Source organism: Buteo buteo, chromosome 13 (genome assembly GCF_964188355.1).
Source record: "Buteo buteo chromosome 13, bButBut1.hap1.1, whole genome shotgun sequence".
NCBI lineage: Eukaryota > Metazoa > Chordata > Aves > Accipitriformes > Accipitridae > Buteo > Buteo buteo.
The window spans coordinates 26328935-26342834 of record NC_134183.1 but is presented as its reverse complement, the minus strand read 5'-3'; the positions used below and the strand labels follow the sequence as shown (position 1 = coordinate 26342834).

At 46.5% G+C, this 13900-nt stretch overlaps 1 protein-coding gene and 1 non-coding gene across 5 annotated transcripts in view; both read left to right on the top strand.

The window, feature by feature from the left end:
- PDE8A (phosphodiesterase 8A) overlaps positions 1–1847 on the top strand; it is a 129821-nt gene extending 127974 nt beyond the window's left edge. For all 4 annotated transcript variants that reach the window (XM_075045170.1, XM_075045169.1, XM_075045171.1 and 1 more), the window contains exons 22-23: positions 386–505; positions 588–1847. In XM_075045170.1, coding sequence (XP_074901271.1) covers positions 386–492 — 107 coding nt within the window. In that variant the 3' untranslated portion in view covers positions 493–505; positions 588–1847. The remainder of the gene's footprint in view (positions 1–385; positions 506–587) is intronic.
- A 9860-nt stretch (positions 1848–11707) lies between these two features.
- Positions 11708–11838, top strand: LOC142039287 (small Cajal body-specific RNA 15). The gene has a single exon (XR_012652862.1).
- Positions 11839–13900: the final 2062 nt, after the last annotated feature.

Sequence of the window (13900 nt, the reverse complement as noted above, 5' to 3'; positions counted from 1 at the left end):
CTATTTCCTTCCAAGTGCTGCCTCCATGGTAAAAGTGGTCAGAAATGTGACTCTCCTGAATGCCAGATCATGACATGTGACTGAGATTTGATGAAGTAGAATAATTACAAGCATAATTAGCTATGCCCCTCCTGGAAAACTGAGTCCCTTTGCTGGGACTTGCAATACCAGTATTAAGTAGACTTACAGAACTGTTCTCAGTGGCCTGAGTGATACATGAATGATGAAAGCTATACAGCCAAAACCATTTCAAGTATCAGTATGACAGATTTAAGCTTTCCTACTTAACACAGTTGCCAAGACATTTCAAGTGCTATTTAAGCAGCAGAATCATGTGACTGTTTCGATTCTGCAAACTAAATATGCTCTGCCCTTTCTTCCCTAGCATTTGCAGACCTGCCAAATTTGATGCAGCATCTGGATAATAACTTTAAATACTGGAAAGGACTAGATGAAAGGAAGCTGCGGAGCCTTCGACCACCACCAGAATAGCAATTAGACCATGGTGTGTAATTTACTAACCAGATGCATATTTATTCAAGCTCACTTTTATTCATGTGATTTGAGATTTGTTTTGGTCTCTTCAGTATTACAGTAAGGCTAGCCCATGCACTTGGGGAACTTTCAAATTCAAGAGAACATGAGGTCAGCAGTTGACTTCCACAAACTACCATGTGTGGACTCCAATGAAATAAGCCTACCAAGTGGAATTACACTGGATTGCTGCAGTACTTGTCCTGAAGAGGGTTTATTAGTGAACATATTTTTGTGATATCTTCATACCAGTATGTGAAGCTGGAAGACCTTGAAGAATCTTCATAAAAAGGACATTCACTAGAAGATTTTGCTTAATCCTCAATCCTGCAAGTGAAAAAGAATTATCTATTAACAGAGACTCACGGCTTTTATGAGAAAGCTACATGCTTTTTATAAGCACTTAAGACAGTTACATAGAACAATCAGACATTTAAAATGCAACTCTATAAGAAGGAATTTTTGATCTATGAAAAATAGATGTACTCTATTTTTTCACATCACAGAAGGTGCAATCATTCACTTCTGAGCACTACTGAAAGTGAGTTCTCTAAGAAATTTAGTAGCAAATGTAAAAAATAACACAAGAATTTTTGAGGTTGATCGTTAGCATCTATGATTAAAATGATACGTTTTATTTATTTTGTTAGATGTTCAATATTTTCTATGAATTTATAAATACTTAAAAGCCAAAGCCAACTTTAGATGCATTACAAATTTACATGATTCATACTCATTAATATACATTTAATTGATGTACAGACCTTTTATTTTCATAATGCAAATACAAAATACTATACAATGATACCTTTTTATTGCACTGTAAGGATAGATGTGTATGTTTAAATATTGTCTGATTTATGTTAATTAAAATAAGTTTTATTGAAAAGCTATCACCTGAGAATAGTAGAATAAACATGAAACGTATACTGTCTGAGCACCAGAACTGCAGTAGTTCTCCCACAAACCAGTGACAACCACCTGATCTTCCCTTGGCTACAAAAATAATATGTTGGAACTTTTTGTTTTCTCCCATGAAATTTTATGACTGAATTCCCTGTCAAAGTCTGCCTTATTTTATATAGTATTTCTACAAAGCATTCCACAGCATATATGAAGAGGTAATACTAAACATCTAATGAATTTCAACATTTTATAGCCTATGTATTTTCCTCTGCCATGAAAGAAACAGAACATAAAACCACCAACAAAAACCTTTAACTCAAGAAGTTTGTAAAGGCTGTGTACCTTCACAATTTGAATGAAACCTTCATAGCAAACACCAGAAAATAATAAAATGTATATTTTAAGAAGCGTCAAAGTCCTAGCCATTTCATTTGAAACTTATATTTACTTTGTAGTTCGCAGACTAACAGATACATGAAATTCTTTTAAAAATAACTAAGATACTTGCTGTCTGGGGAAGGGAAGAGTTGAGGGGGTTGGACTGGCATAAGGGTGATGAAAGGTGGTACGTGGCTGTCAAGCCCCTGTATTTGTGGCCAGCCCTTGGCAAGCCCATCAAACCCTTGTGTGCCCTTGGACAAGTCTCTTCACAGCTAAAGGCAGTGCCACGCTGTGTTCCACTGAAGGACTGAAAGAGTATCCTGTCAGCCTCCCCGGTAGGCAGAAGGGCTCTCCAGAAGCACTGAAAGAATTGCTGACTATTGTCAGTGCAGAGGCAACTAACTATAGAGGCATTTTGAACTATTCCTGAAGAAGCACAAGCAGGGGCAAGATGGATGATGGAGCAATTCAGGGACTGCAGCACTAGGAGCCTTAAAGCAGGTAAGAAAGGAACAGGTGACTGCTCCAGGTGTTACCTGTTTCTGTGTTTCTTCTTAATCTCCAAGCCGATGAGGCTCATGGACCACCACCATTTGTAGCTCACTACTGTTCATGTTTGCATCATGCCTTTCTGCCAGTGCTGCCCTTACGCAGCTTGTGCTCTCCCTTCCTACGCAGAATTTGGGTTATATGTTGTCAGGGCAGGGAATTCCCTTTCGTAATTTCCTTTAGTTCATCGATGCGTGTGTATTGCCTAAGCCAGCGGGGCTTGGATCCTGCCTAGGAGTGCCCAGACCATGCCACTGTCTCACTGACAATAGTAGGACAGAGGGCTTGGGGTCCTTGTCGATATTCCAGGGGTTGTACAACTGATACTGAAAGAGCAGATACATTTTCATTGAAGGCTGAAAAACACAGGTATCCTATTTTCAAAGAGAACATGCAAGGAGAGGGAGAATTAGCTGCTAGATACATTGTTCTCCTGGCAATATTACATTGTGTTTCTCTATATATGCACCTTTTGTAATCAGCTGTAATTTGCCACCTGGTATTAATCTCTTCTATTGCATGCAGGCTCCTGTGCCTAGTTCAAGGAAAAGCTATTCTGGCTGCATTAGAGGGAAGCTGCATCACACCGTCAATATCTCCTCCACTTATCTGCTGCAGTGAGGATAGGAGAGAAAAAGTAACAGCATATGGGCCTGGAGAATGTCTGCAGGAATAGGGTAAAAATATTTCTTCATAAGCATAGTTAATATTCTGGGCTATATTAATGAAAGGTAAAAGCAGCTAATTTAACCTGCTATAAAAATGCCTGATGCATCATCATTGAAAAGATGTGATCAATATGATTAATTCCCTGAAATGCACATTGCATCTTTAATGCTATTACTTGGAGTGTAGAGCTGTGCTAATCAGCCCTCTGTATCAGCCAGATTTATGTCCATATTGGTGTACAATAATTTCACTTAACATAAAACACTGATTTGCAGCCACTAAATGCAGCAATGTTCGTTCTGTTGTCCATTTAAATTTCGCTGTTGCCAGGGACAGATTATAATTAAAGTCTGGAACCACCATGCTTGATCCTCACCTAAGATCTCTTCCCACTGAGCTTCTCTCTACAAGCTACACCTCTTAGACCTTCTGTGCAGTGTGAGGCTGTGCAGATTCAGTGGGGGCGATTCCAGGCTGCTGCCCATGCAGCAGGAAGGGCCTTGCTGTGGAGCAGTAATAGCTCTAATGTGATATTCATCACTCCAGGATCCAGATGTCTTTGGATCCCATTGCAGATTCTTCAGCCATTCCAGATCCCCTTCCTTTCTTCTCCAGTATTACATAGCAACATCATATGCCATGTGCTCTGAAGCCTTTCCAGTTTAGTATCTCTTCCCATGCTTTTTGAACTATCACTCAGTAAAGGAACTCTGCTTGGGACAGTAACCATGGCTTCACTGATGGTCCTTCACCATGGAAGGAAGAACACTGGAGTAAACTGAAAGAGTATGATTGAAGTTATTCCCAATTTCAGACAGGCTGGCAGTCTTATACAGTGTCTGCACTTTTCATTTGTTCTTGCTTTAATGCTAATACAAGAGTAAATTCCAATGTAGACATGATGAAGGAGAGGTCCTTTATGCACCTCCAGGATTTTAATCTTAAAGCTTTGTGTTTTAAAACTGAATAAGGTTCAGCAATTCAGTATTAAATGACCCATTCAGAGTGATTGGCTCTATTTGCCATGCTGCTTATTTTCAATTGGGTAATACTGCTGCTAAACCTGGGTATTGCTTTAGTTGCTTCCAGGTGAGTCTGAACTATTATGATCTGGTAAAAAAAATGTTGGCTTCTCAGCAAATTGCCATAGATTAATATCTTGGTCCCTTCAAGGGATTGGTATAAAATTCTGAGTAATAATTTCTTATTCTTGCAAAAGGAGAAACCAGACAGGTGTTGTGCGCAGCTGCCTTGTCACAGGTCTGACGATGGCTTTCATACTACGATTTTCCCAATGGCTATATATAAATTAAAAATCACCTGAAATGGAGCAAATGCCTTGGTTTTTGTTGCAGTGCTTTTTGCTATGGCTGTCTCTGCTTGTCTCAGTAGAGGCATCATTGATACGACACTTAAGAAGATGTGTCATGAACATGAAGGAATTGAAGCAATGACAGAGCCGTTCCTACATAAAGATACGAAAGGGTAATAAAATTAAATATCTACTAATCCCTTACATGATGCTCAAAAACAGCACAGGGAAACTGTATCAGTTGCACCCTTCTGTGAGACCAGAAGGGTTTGAGTCATGACTCTGCGTGGAGCGCTTTGAAATGAAGTCTCAGAGCTATTCACAAGCTTCAAAACAAATAATCTCTCTGCTGACGTGTGACATCATGCCTCCAAGGTACAGTGGTCCCAGGGGTGCTCGTTAAATGATAGCAGGATGGATTGCATTTCATCCTGACATGATGTTTGGATGCAGAAAACGAGCTTTTAAATTACTACCATGTCCCAGTGCAGCCTGTATTGCTGGTTCAGAACAAAGGGGATGTCCAGGTGCTTCAGCTATTTTTTGTTCTGCTGAAGCTATGGCTCTGTGGGCAAAGGACTTCTGTGTTGTAACACCGCTGAATGCTTTCTCTCAGTCCCTGCTTTGAATGTTACTAAGGCAAACTGTCTCATGGTTTCTTTTTCCATTGTTTAACATCTTTAAGAATCTCCTCCCACACTTCCCATATAAACTTCAGTGAACTTAGCTTTGCAAACCCTGCAAAGCTATGTGTTAGCACCCTCTTTAACAAGAAAGGCAACTGAGTTAGAAGAGGCCAGAGGACCCAGAGCCACGAAGCAAAGTGGGTTTGACGCTTCTAAACACCTTTGAAGTCCTAGACCTTCAAGCCCTGCCTGTGGTTTAACAGTAAGTCTTTCTCAGGCCAGGAAACAGTCTGGTCTTCTGATGTTCCACTTTTTCCATCTCAGCTTCTCTGTCTTCCGTTTTTCTTCTGATTCCATTTGCTAGGAGTCCTTCCCTTAACTTCCACTGGCTCTGGATCTCCCTCAAACACACAGCCATAATGCTGGGACTAAATCTTTCCTTTCAGACTGACTCTTGCTGCTTACAACAACTTTTACCACAAGAAAATCTTCTTTTTCTGATTCAGGTTAAAGTGAGCCTGGAAAAATACCCTGTAGTGGCTGAAAGGCTTACACTGGTATCCACATGCAGGAGGAGAATACAAACATGGTTAACTAAAACAGCTTGTGAGCACTGCATTGCTACTGCGTGCAGTGTGAATATGTATGCAAGGTCTTTTGTATTGTACTCCCACATGCAAACTGAAGTTCAGGAGTGTTCACAGGCACCTGCCTTTGAGGTTATGTTAGCAAATACAAGCAACTGTGGACACTTGTTGAAATTTGAATCTCTCTTTTCTTGGTTTGCTTGCTCCCCCCCTCGAGTGGCAAGAGTCATTGCTAGAGCTAAAACTAACCTTGATTCACTCAGCCCATGGTAATTAACAGAAGTTACTTCATCATTTAATCACACATGTTTCTCTTGAGGTAGTGAAATAGCACAGCAACACACACAGTTTTAGAGAAGAAGTGAAAAAGGTGATTGTCTGGTTTTGAAATGAAAGGAGGAATTTGGCCAGTGTGTAATTATTCAAGTGAGAAGTTGGTCCTGTCTGTCTTTAATATTCCAAAGTGGTATTTGATGTAAATCCTTCCCCACAGTTCATTACATTAGCTCTTAGCTCAACCTGAGCATGCTGAGTGCCAAGTTCAGTGTGCAGCATGTTTTATAACCAAGTAGAATGACGTCATCCTAGTGATCCTGCAGCTCCCTATTTCCTTGGGAGGAGGTATGGCTTTGTCTTCAGCCTAAAGATGAAATGGAATATGTTTGGTGAGATTCCCTTGGTATTTGCAGTGTGGATGTGTGAGGAATATTGCTTTGCACCTCCAGCAAGAACTGTCCCTTTTTGCCTAAAAAAACCCAAAGATGTTACTTTGTGTGTAATATTTTTCTTTACAGAAAATGAAATTTTTTGTTTACAGATCCCTAAGTGCTTTACAAGAAGACCCACAGAGCCCTTTCGCAGGTGAGCAAAATAAGTTGCAGGAAAGCACAGTGGCTTGTCGGCATCCACCCTGTGGAAAACCCTGGTCTAGTCCTGGAGGCTGCCAGGCTGCTGCTGAGGGCTCCGGGTTGAATCATCCTGACTTTCAAAAAAAGTGGGAAGAAAAATTTAAAAAGCAGGTGCTTTCATAATGGTTTGTCACTGCCACTTTACAGAGATACTGGTCAGAGCTCCTGAGAAGCCAGAAATCTGTCCTCCCTCCCCACTTTGTCCTGACCTCAGTGAGATCTGCAGGAGTGCCGAATGCCATCGGTGTGTGCACATAGAGTCCCAGCGCCTGTCCCCAGCAGTGGCTGGTGCCAGCTATTTCAGATGCTGTTTACCGTAAGTAAGAAAGACTGAAATGATATAGCATGAATGTAAGTGCTAAGAAACAGGCAAGGTGCCCAGCCACCCCACTGAGACTGGGCTGGGAATGGCATGCATAACATCAGAGACAGCTTTTGGAGATAGTTAGGGAGAAATTGCATGAATAGACAGTTCTCAGGACATCGTGAGAGCAAAATGAAATTCTCCTCACCATACAGCCAAGCCCTACAAGTGAGCAGCTTCTCCCAGCTCTTGAAAATCCAAGCTGGCAGACTCAGTGCAAATATGCTTTCCCCTGTTAGGACAAATCTCTGACAAGCCAAGGTCAGAAAGCAGAAAGTTTTAGCTGCTGTCTCATGCCAGGAACAAAAAAAGAAAGAAAACAAAAAGCCTTGTTTTAAAATAAGCTGTTTTAAATAAACAAGTGTTCTTTGAACCACATCAGAGTACATACCTAACAATATTTGTTAAGTAAATACCAGTGACATGTTTAAGTCTGGCTCCCTATGTATTAGCAAAGTGGTATTTGTGTTGCTTTTGTTGTAACAAGAGTCAACAGTGTTTCTAGAAGGTGATCTGAAAAAAAGGGACTTTGGGGTTTTTTTTCCTACTTGGCATCCCACAGAGAAACATCTGCCCACCAGTAGCCCCACCTCAGGACTTTCAAGTAAAAAACCTTCCCAACGCACTGATTTTGGTGAAGTTATACTTCGCTTTCATTGGCTTAGTTCAGTTCATAATCTGCCTATTAGGTGTTATTTTTTACCCACAGATTCACCTTTTAGATAATTTTGGCTTTCTGAAGGAAGTCTGCCCTGAGACTGGTTGCAAATACATGGTCACATTATTATAGTCTGTACCTGAAATGCCACGGTGCCGTGGCTGAGCAAAGTTCAGACCTGTTCCCGCCTCTTCTGATAAGTTGCTCCCTAAGCTAAGATTTTCTTCAGTTTGATACCAGTCCCATAAGCACAGAGAGCCACCCCTGCACAGGCCTGCTCTTCATAGCTTCACAACTGAGCTGACCCAGTGTCAGCCAAGATACACTAGCAATATGCAGAAAGCCACTGAGGGACCAAGAGGGTAACCACACAGCCTAAAAGCCAATGGTTGCTTTTCCATGTGCAGCAAAAGAAAAAAGTCATATCAATTTCTAATTTAAACAGATCTTTGTATATGCATGTGTATTTTTGTCTGTCTGTCCTTCGACTTTTCAGCTTATTTAACTTTTCCAAGAGCCAGATATTAACTCTGGGGTTAATGCAGAGACAGAGAAATGCAAAGCAAGAGAACAGGTTGTAACAATGATGATGCCAAATTTTAAGTTCTGCACCAGGAACAAAGGTTTTCTTTTACATCTGATGGGCTGTGAGGAAGTCGGACTGCTTCTTAAGTGTCCTTTCCCGTTTGTCAATACAAGTGATCTCTTTGGGTATGCGCAGAAATTTGGGGCTTAATAAATCATCACTGTAGACCACATGCTTCCATGTATGGGAAGCAATGTGACTTTTTCTCCCTGCCTTTGTGGGGTGTTGGAGAGGAGGAAAGGTCGTGCTCTGTGGGACCCAAGGGTGCAAACTGCAGTTCATAAATCAGGCTTGAGCTACCCCAAAGTCAGGCCACTGAAGTCACGGTGAGGCTCCGCAGGCAAAAATGACACCTAGGCTTTCATCTGTATGCCATGGCATCGCAGGTTGATACTATGACTTCTTTCTCTTCTTTAAAGCTTTCATGTCAGAGCAATCAAAGCCCCCTAGCTCCCCTTCCCAAATTGACTCCAGTTAATAATAGCACAAACAGTAGTTAGCTCAGATTTGAAAGAGGCTTTGATGAGATACTGCTCTTTGATAAGCCATTTCAAGGGCAGGAGGCAAAGTGTTTACTTTGCTTGGAAGAGGAGTCTGATGAGCAATTTGCTTTTCTTTTGCTGAGGCCAAGCAGAGCTTTGTTACCTCCAGAATACAGAGACTGCAGAGGTGGTTTAGGGCTACTGCTCTTTACCTCTGGCTATTTCTTTGCCTTGCGCAAGAATAAAAAGTTACGAATGAAGCCCAGCAGCTTGTCCCTACCTGTGACAGCTGCCTCTGTGCTGAGCCTTAGCAACCATCTGCACCCCAGCTTTCCCTCCCGTGGCTGTTTTTCCTGCCCTTGGCTGTCCTGGGAGGCCCTGAGGAATCAGGAGTGCAGTGAAACCCAGGAGCGCAGCTGGTCCAGAGGAGGCCAAGCTGCAGACAAGCTGCAGCTTCGTGAATAGCTGAGCCCTCCTAACCATGCACTATGGCACAAGGTGGCAAACACGCAAATAAGGCTTCAGGTTGGGCTGGCCAGCCTGACTGGTGGTGGGCCAACCTGTAAGACATGAAACGCTTTAGTCTGAGGATACTGAAGCTCTCCCACAGCCTAGGCCCATACTAAATGCACCAGGTGCTTTCCTGGAGGCAGGAAAAGCCACACCAAAGGAGCGAAGGCAAGCAGGGCTGCTACTGAGTCTTGCTAGAAGAAATGTTTCCAAACTCAGATTATAAATGGCGAGGCTCTTTGGTGTTCATCCAGCGTTTTATTACACAGGCTGTGAAATATATCTAACTGCACAGGCACAACAAATAGGTTTACTCCAGCAGCCTAGCTGCAGCTTTCAGGTCAGCATGGGAGTAGGACAGGGCAGGAGGTGTTGGGGCGGCCCCAGGAATTTCCAGACCACGTACTTCCCAACACTGTAGATGCAACATAAGGAATTTTATTTAGAGATGGAGAGAAAACTTGAGTGTATCTCACTGGCTGCAAAATACCTCCAAGTAGAGGGCCTCCGCACGCTACTTTTGGCCCAGCCCAGCCTGGATGGGGAGGGTCCACACAGGCGGCTTTGCGAGCTGTGGACCACCTGCCCCAGGGGTCAAGGTATCTCGGCAGTTCTGTCACGGCCCCAGCCTGGCTGTTGGAAAGCCGGGGGCTGCTGCTGGGAGCTGGTGGCTCTCACTCAGCTGTGCCCGAGCTGTGCCCGGAGCGGGGCGCAGGGGGAAAGGAAATCGCTCGCCCGACCCAGTAGCAGGATGTTATTCACGTGCTTAGATCTGCGGGATCAAGCACTTGTTGTCGGAAGGAAAGGAGATGGACAAGATAAGCAGGTGTTGCACAAGATGGTGGCGTTCGGGAGAGGGCTGCTCGAGGCAACAGATGAGCTATAGACAGAGCCGTCGCTGGAATAGGCCGTTCCGTGGCCCGGCCGACGGTCCGGCAGGGCGTACTACGGGGTGCCCTCGGCCTCGGGCAGTTACTCCTCGGCGAAACGCTGCGTTCGGCGCCGTCCCGAACCAGCCGCCGCCTCCGCCGCAGTCCGGCGGCTCCCGCCGGTCCCCGGGCGCCTCCGCAGCCACCATTTCCCCCGGGACAGGCGGCAGGAGGGCTGACGGCGGCCGCCGCCACCGCGCTCCCCCGCGCCACGCGTGGCCAGCGGCTGCCGGACGGAGATCCCACCCGGAGTGAAACACGAGTCGTCTCGGCCGGCTCTGCGCCACGGCCGCGCCGGCGGAGGGAAGGCAGCGCCCGCCCGGCGCCCGGCTGTAAGGTGATGTTTATTGAAGGAAAGAAGGAGCCGGCCCCCGCCCGGCGGCAAATGCCCGCCCGCCCCCCGCCGCGCCCGGGCAGGAAGCGGCGCTGGGCGGCCTCTCCTGGCGGCGGGGCGGGGGCTCGGCTCGGCTCGGCTCGGCTCGGCTCCGCACGGCACGGCGCCTCCGCCCGCAGGAAATGGCGGCCGCACGAGGTGAGGCGGGAGGGGAGCCCTCATGGCGGCGGGGGGCTGCCCGCGCCCCCGCTCCGGCGCAGCGTCTCCTCCGCCCTGCCCGCGGCGGGTTAAGCCGCCCGAGGGCGGGAGAGCGGCGGCCGGTGGAGCTCGGGAACGGCCTCCCTGTGAGGGACGGCGGTTTTCGCCCTCGCTCCGCTGCCGGGTCACGTAAAGGCCCCGCGGAGCCGGGCCTCGTCTCCTTCCCGCCAGAGCGGGCCCCCTTTGGTGGGCGCCCTCCGGGGCCGCCCTTCCCGCTCCCAGAGCAGGAGCCGCCCGGCGTGCGCCGCGCTCTCCGCCTCCGGCCCGCGGCCCTGTTCGTTACCCGTGTGGCGCCTTGCAGGACCTGCCGCCGCGACGTGCGTCTCGCCTGGACGCGGCCGTGGCCGTACCGAGGCTGGTGAAGAGGCGCTCCCCCCGCAGCCCTTTCCCCGGGGCGGCAGGTAAGCGCTGCCCGGCCCCTTGCTCCTGGTGGTGCCCGCTGGGCCCTGCTGCCTGCGTGAGGAGGGGCTGCCGGCGGGTTTGGTTTTATGAATTGGCTTGAGACCCCGCTCTTCGCTGCTGCAGCCCTTCTGGTGCTGCGTTTAAGCCACAGCTTTGCGTCTGCAGAGAAACGCTTTTATTCGGTGCGGGATAAAGCACCCTTTTGGCAGAGAGTGCAGCCCCTTTTTGTGAAGCAGTTTATGGCCTCGGTATTGCTTGCATCAGAACAAGTGAAGTTTAAAACATAAGCCTGCTTGGAAAAGGTTTAAGTAAGCTGGGGCCAGGACGGCTGAGTGCCAGTATATACTGGCGATTGAGCACACTGGCTTAAAAGCAATGGAGAGAACATTTAACAAAAAGTCAGCGTTGTGTCCTGGGCTGTCCCAGGGCTCTGCAGTGAGTCAGTGGAATCGAGGTGCTGAGCTGAATGGGAAGCGGAGCCTCACCTTTGCATGGTCCCGGGCTGCTTTGCTTTGCATTGCTGATGAGTGGTCTTGGTTACTGTTGGAACGCAAAAGTGGGCAGTTGCAAAGATACAGCCGAGCCTGAGGGCAGGAATAGGGAATTGCCTTCCAGGTCAGGAAGGCAGGCTGGGTAGTTAGGCTGTGCAGTCGTCTTTGTGAGAGCACACTCAGTTCCTGAGACTTCCCAGGAGTTTCTTGCAGAGATTCATCTGGAGGACTAAGAAAGTGGAGCCAGTGACATTATATGGACTCCACTGATACTATCCTCCTAAATTAAATGGTGGAGGAACAAGGCCTGCCTGTGAGCGAAAGTCAGGACCTACTTCATCTACCTACAAGGTTTTAATAGCAATTAGAGGGAGCAAGTTAAAAGTCAGGTGTTTCTGTAGAAAATGGTGGGTGTGTTTGGTTTGAATCGAACACAATAAACCATATTTCAGGGCTGTTGTATTGCCTGTTGTTGTATTTGCGCTTTTGACATTGTCTCACCTCTGTGTTTTTGCTCACAGGCCCGTGGGTCCCTCTGTTCCTGGCTCCAGGACTGGGTGAGGAGGGACACTGGACGTGCTGAAGGATTATGGTAGCCAGTTTGGAAACCGTAACTTCCCTGTTTAACCATAGAATGTTTGCGTAAACCTGTCTTCATAACGGGTGCAGCCTTATGAAAGGGCTTTGTGTGATGCCCTCCAGTGGCAACAATGTGTTCTGCTGTTTTAAATCAAGAGGGAACAGAAGGGAATTGGAAAAAGTCATCCTTTTTGCTCACCCTAAAAGGGTTTGAGGGTGACTCCTTCTAAGCCCAAGGGCCTTTGGGCAGCCCTGGCAAAGTCCCCAGTTAGCTGCTGGGTGAGGTGTACCTGGGGGTGTCCCATCCTTTGGCAGTTGCTGCTGCTGCAAGCTCTGCAGGGATACGTAGATCACTGCTGCAAATCAGGGCAGCCTGTGGGGTTCAGGTGGCCAATACCAGAGGTTTAGGCATGGGCTTCTGTCCTTCACGGAGGATGAATTTTGCTGTGTGCCAGTAAATGTGCAGAGTGGAAAGGAACAGGAAGAAAAACGCCAAGAGGTACCAGGAAAAATGTATCTTGCAGTACATAACTCACTGTCAGAGACAAGGACGTTTTTAACTGTTGTCTTTTCGCGTGATCTAGTTCAGTAGTGAGCCTGAGTTCCTGTAGACAGGCTAGAGATGAGAACTGGTTTTGCCTCATCTGAGAGACCTTTCAATGGAAAGAAATAGCTCTCAGATGAACAGCTCAACACAGTTCTCCAAGATCAGTGCTATACTTAGGTTTCCAGATAAACTAAATACGCTTCATGTTAGTCTGCCTTGGGGTACCATGCTGGACTTGTTAATGCCCTTTAGTGTCATTAGGAGACTCCCCTTTTACTGTCAAATACAGCTTCCAGTTCTGTTCCAGGTTTGGCCCTTACGGTCTCACAGGTGTCCTGCGCTTCCCCCTGTCTGGTGGGCTTATACAGAAAGATGAGGTTGATGTGAACTTCCAGCTTGGGTGCTGTACTGGTCTGATCAGTAGACCCTGTAGTGGAAGTGGTGGCCTCCCTGTAAAGGATGTATATAAAGGTAGTTCACAGTGACAGCTCATTTTGAAAAATTGAGGTTGTTCATGCCTTTTCCTTTGCTGTATTAAGTGACAAGGTTGGGATTGCTAAGGGAGGAAGTGCTTGGGTTATTGCTGACAGGTGAAGCTTTTATTAAACAGAAACATGCAAACTCATTTCCCATATTGTTTTTAACCTAGTAGCCAATTATTGTTTATTTGGTTTTTTTTTTTCAGATATTTCTGTTGCTGCCTTAGCTGTTCTGTACCATGCCTAGCAATGACAACTGCGTCACATTCTGCTGAGCAGGCTGCTCCATACTTAGCCATCAGACCTGCATTCTCCAGCAGATTCATCAGGCTGGCAATGTAGTGATGGAGCTGTTTGGTACCCGTAGAGTCCCACTACAAGGGTTTCCGAGCACCTTGTGTTTAGCTCAGAAAATCTGTCCTTGCAGCAGTCCTGTGGAGGGGTTGTGAAACCCTGGGGACTCCCAGGATGGTTCACCAGTTGAAAAATATTTTGGATTGGGTTCTTGTATCATCTGAAGTGAACGGCTAATCCTGGCGCCAGGATACAGGTATGGTTTAAACACTTGAGGTGAAAGCTGTTGGTGGGGAGCAGTGGGACTGTTCACAACAGAACATCTGCTTTCATCAGAATCGTCGGGGTCACCAGCAGCCTTTCTGCATTAAAGGCTTTCTTGGGTGGTTCGGACATCCTCATACCTCTGCTCTGATACTCGTGTGTTTTACTCTTTCAGATACCTACTCGAGAGTGTGGCGCTCTTATTTTTGGCAGATAAAGGTAAAACATGTTCCAGTGGGTGGTGGCAGTTG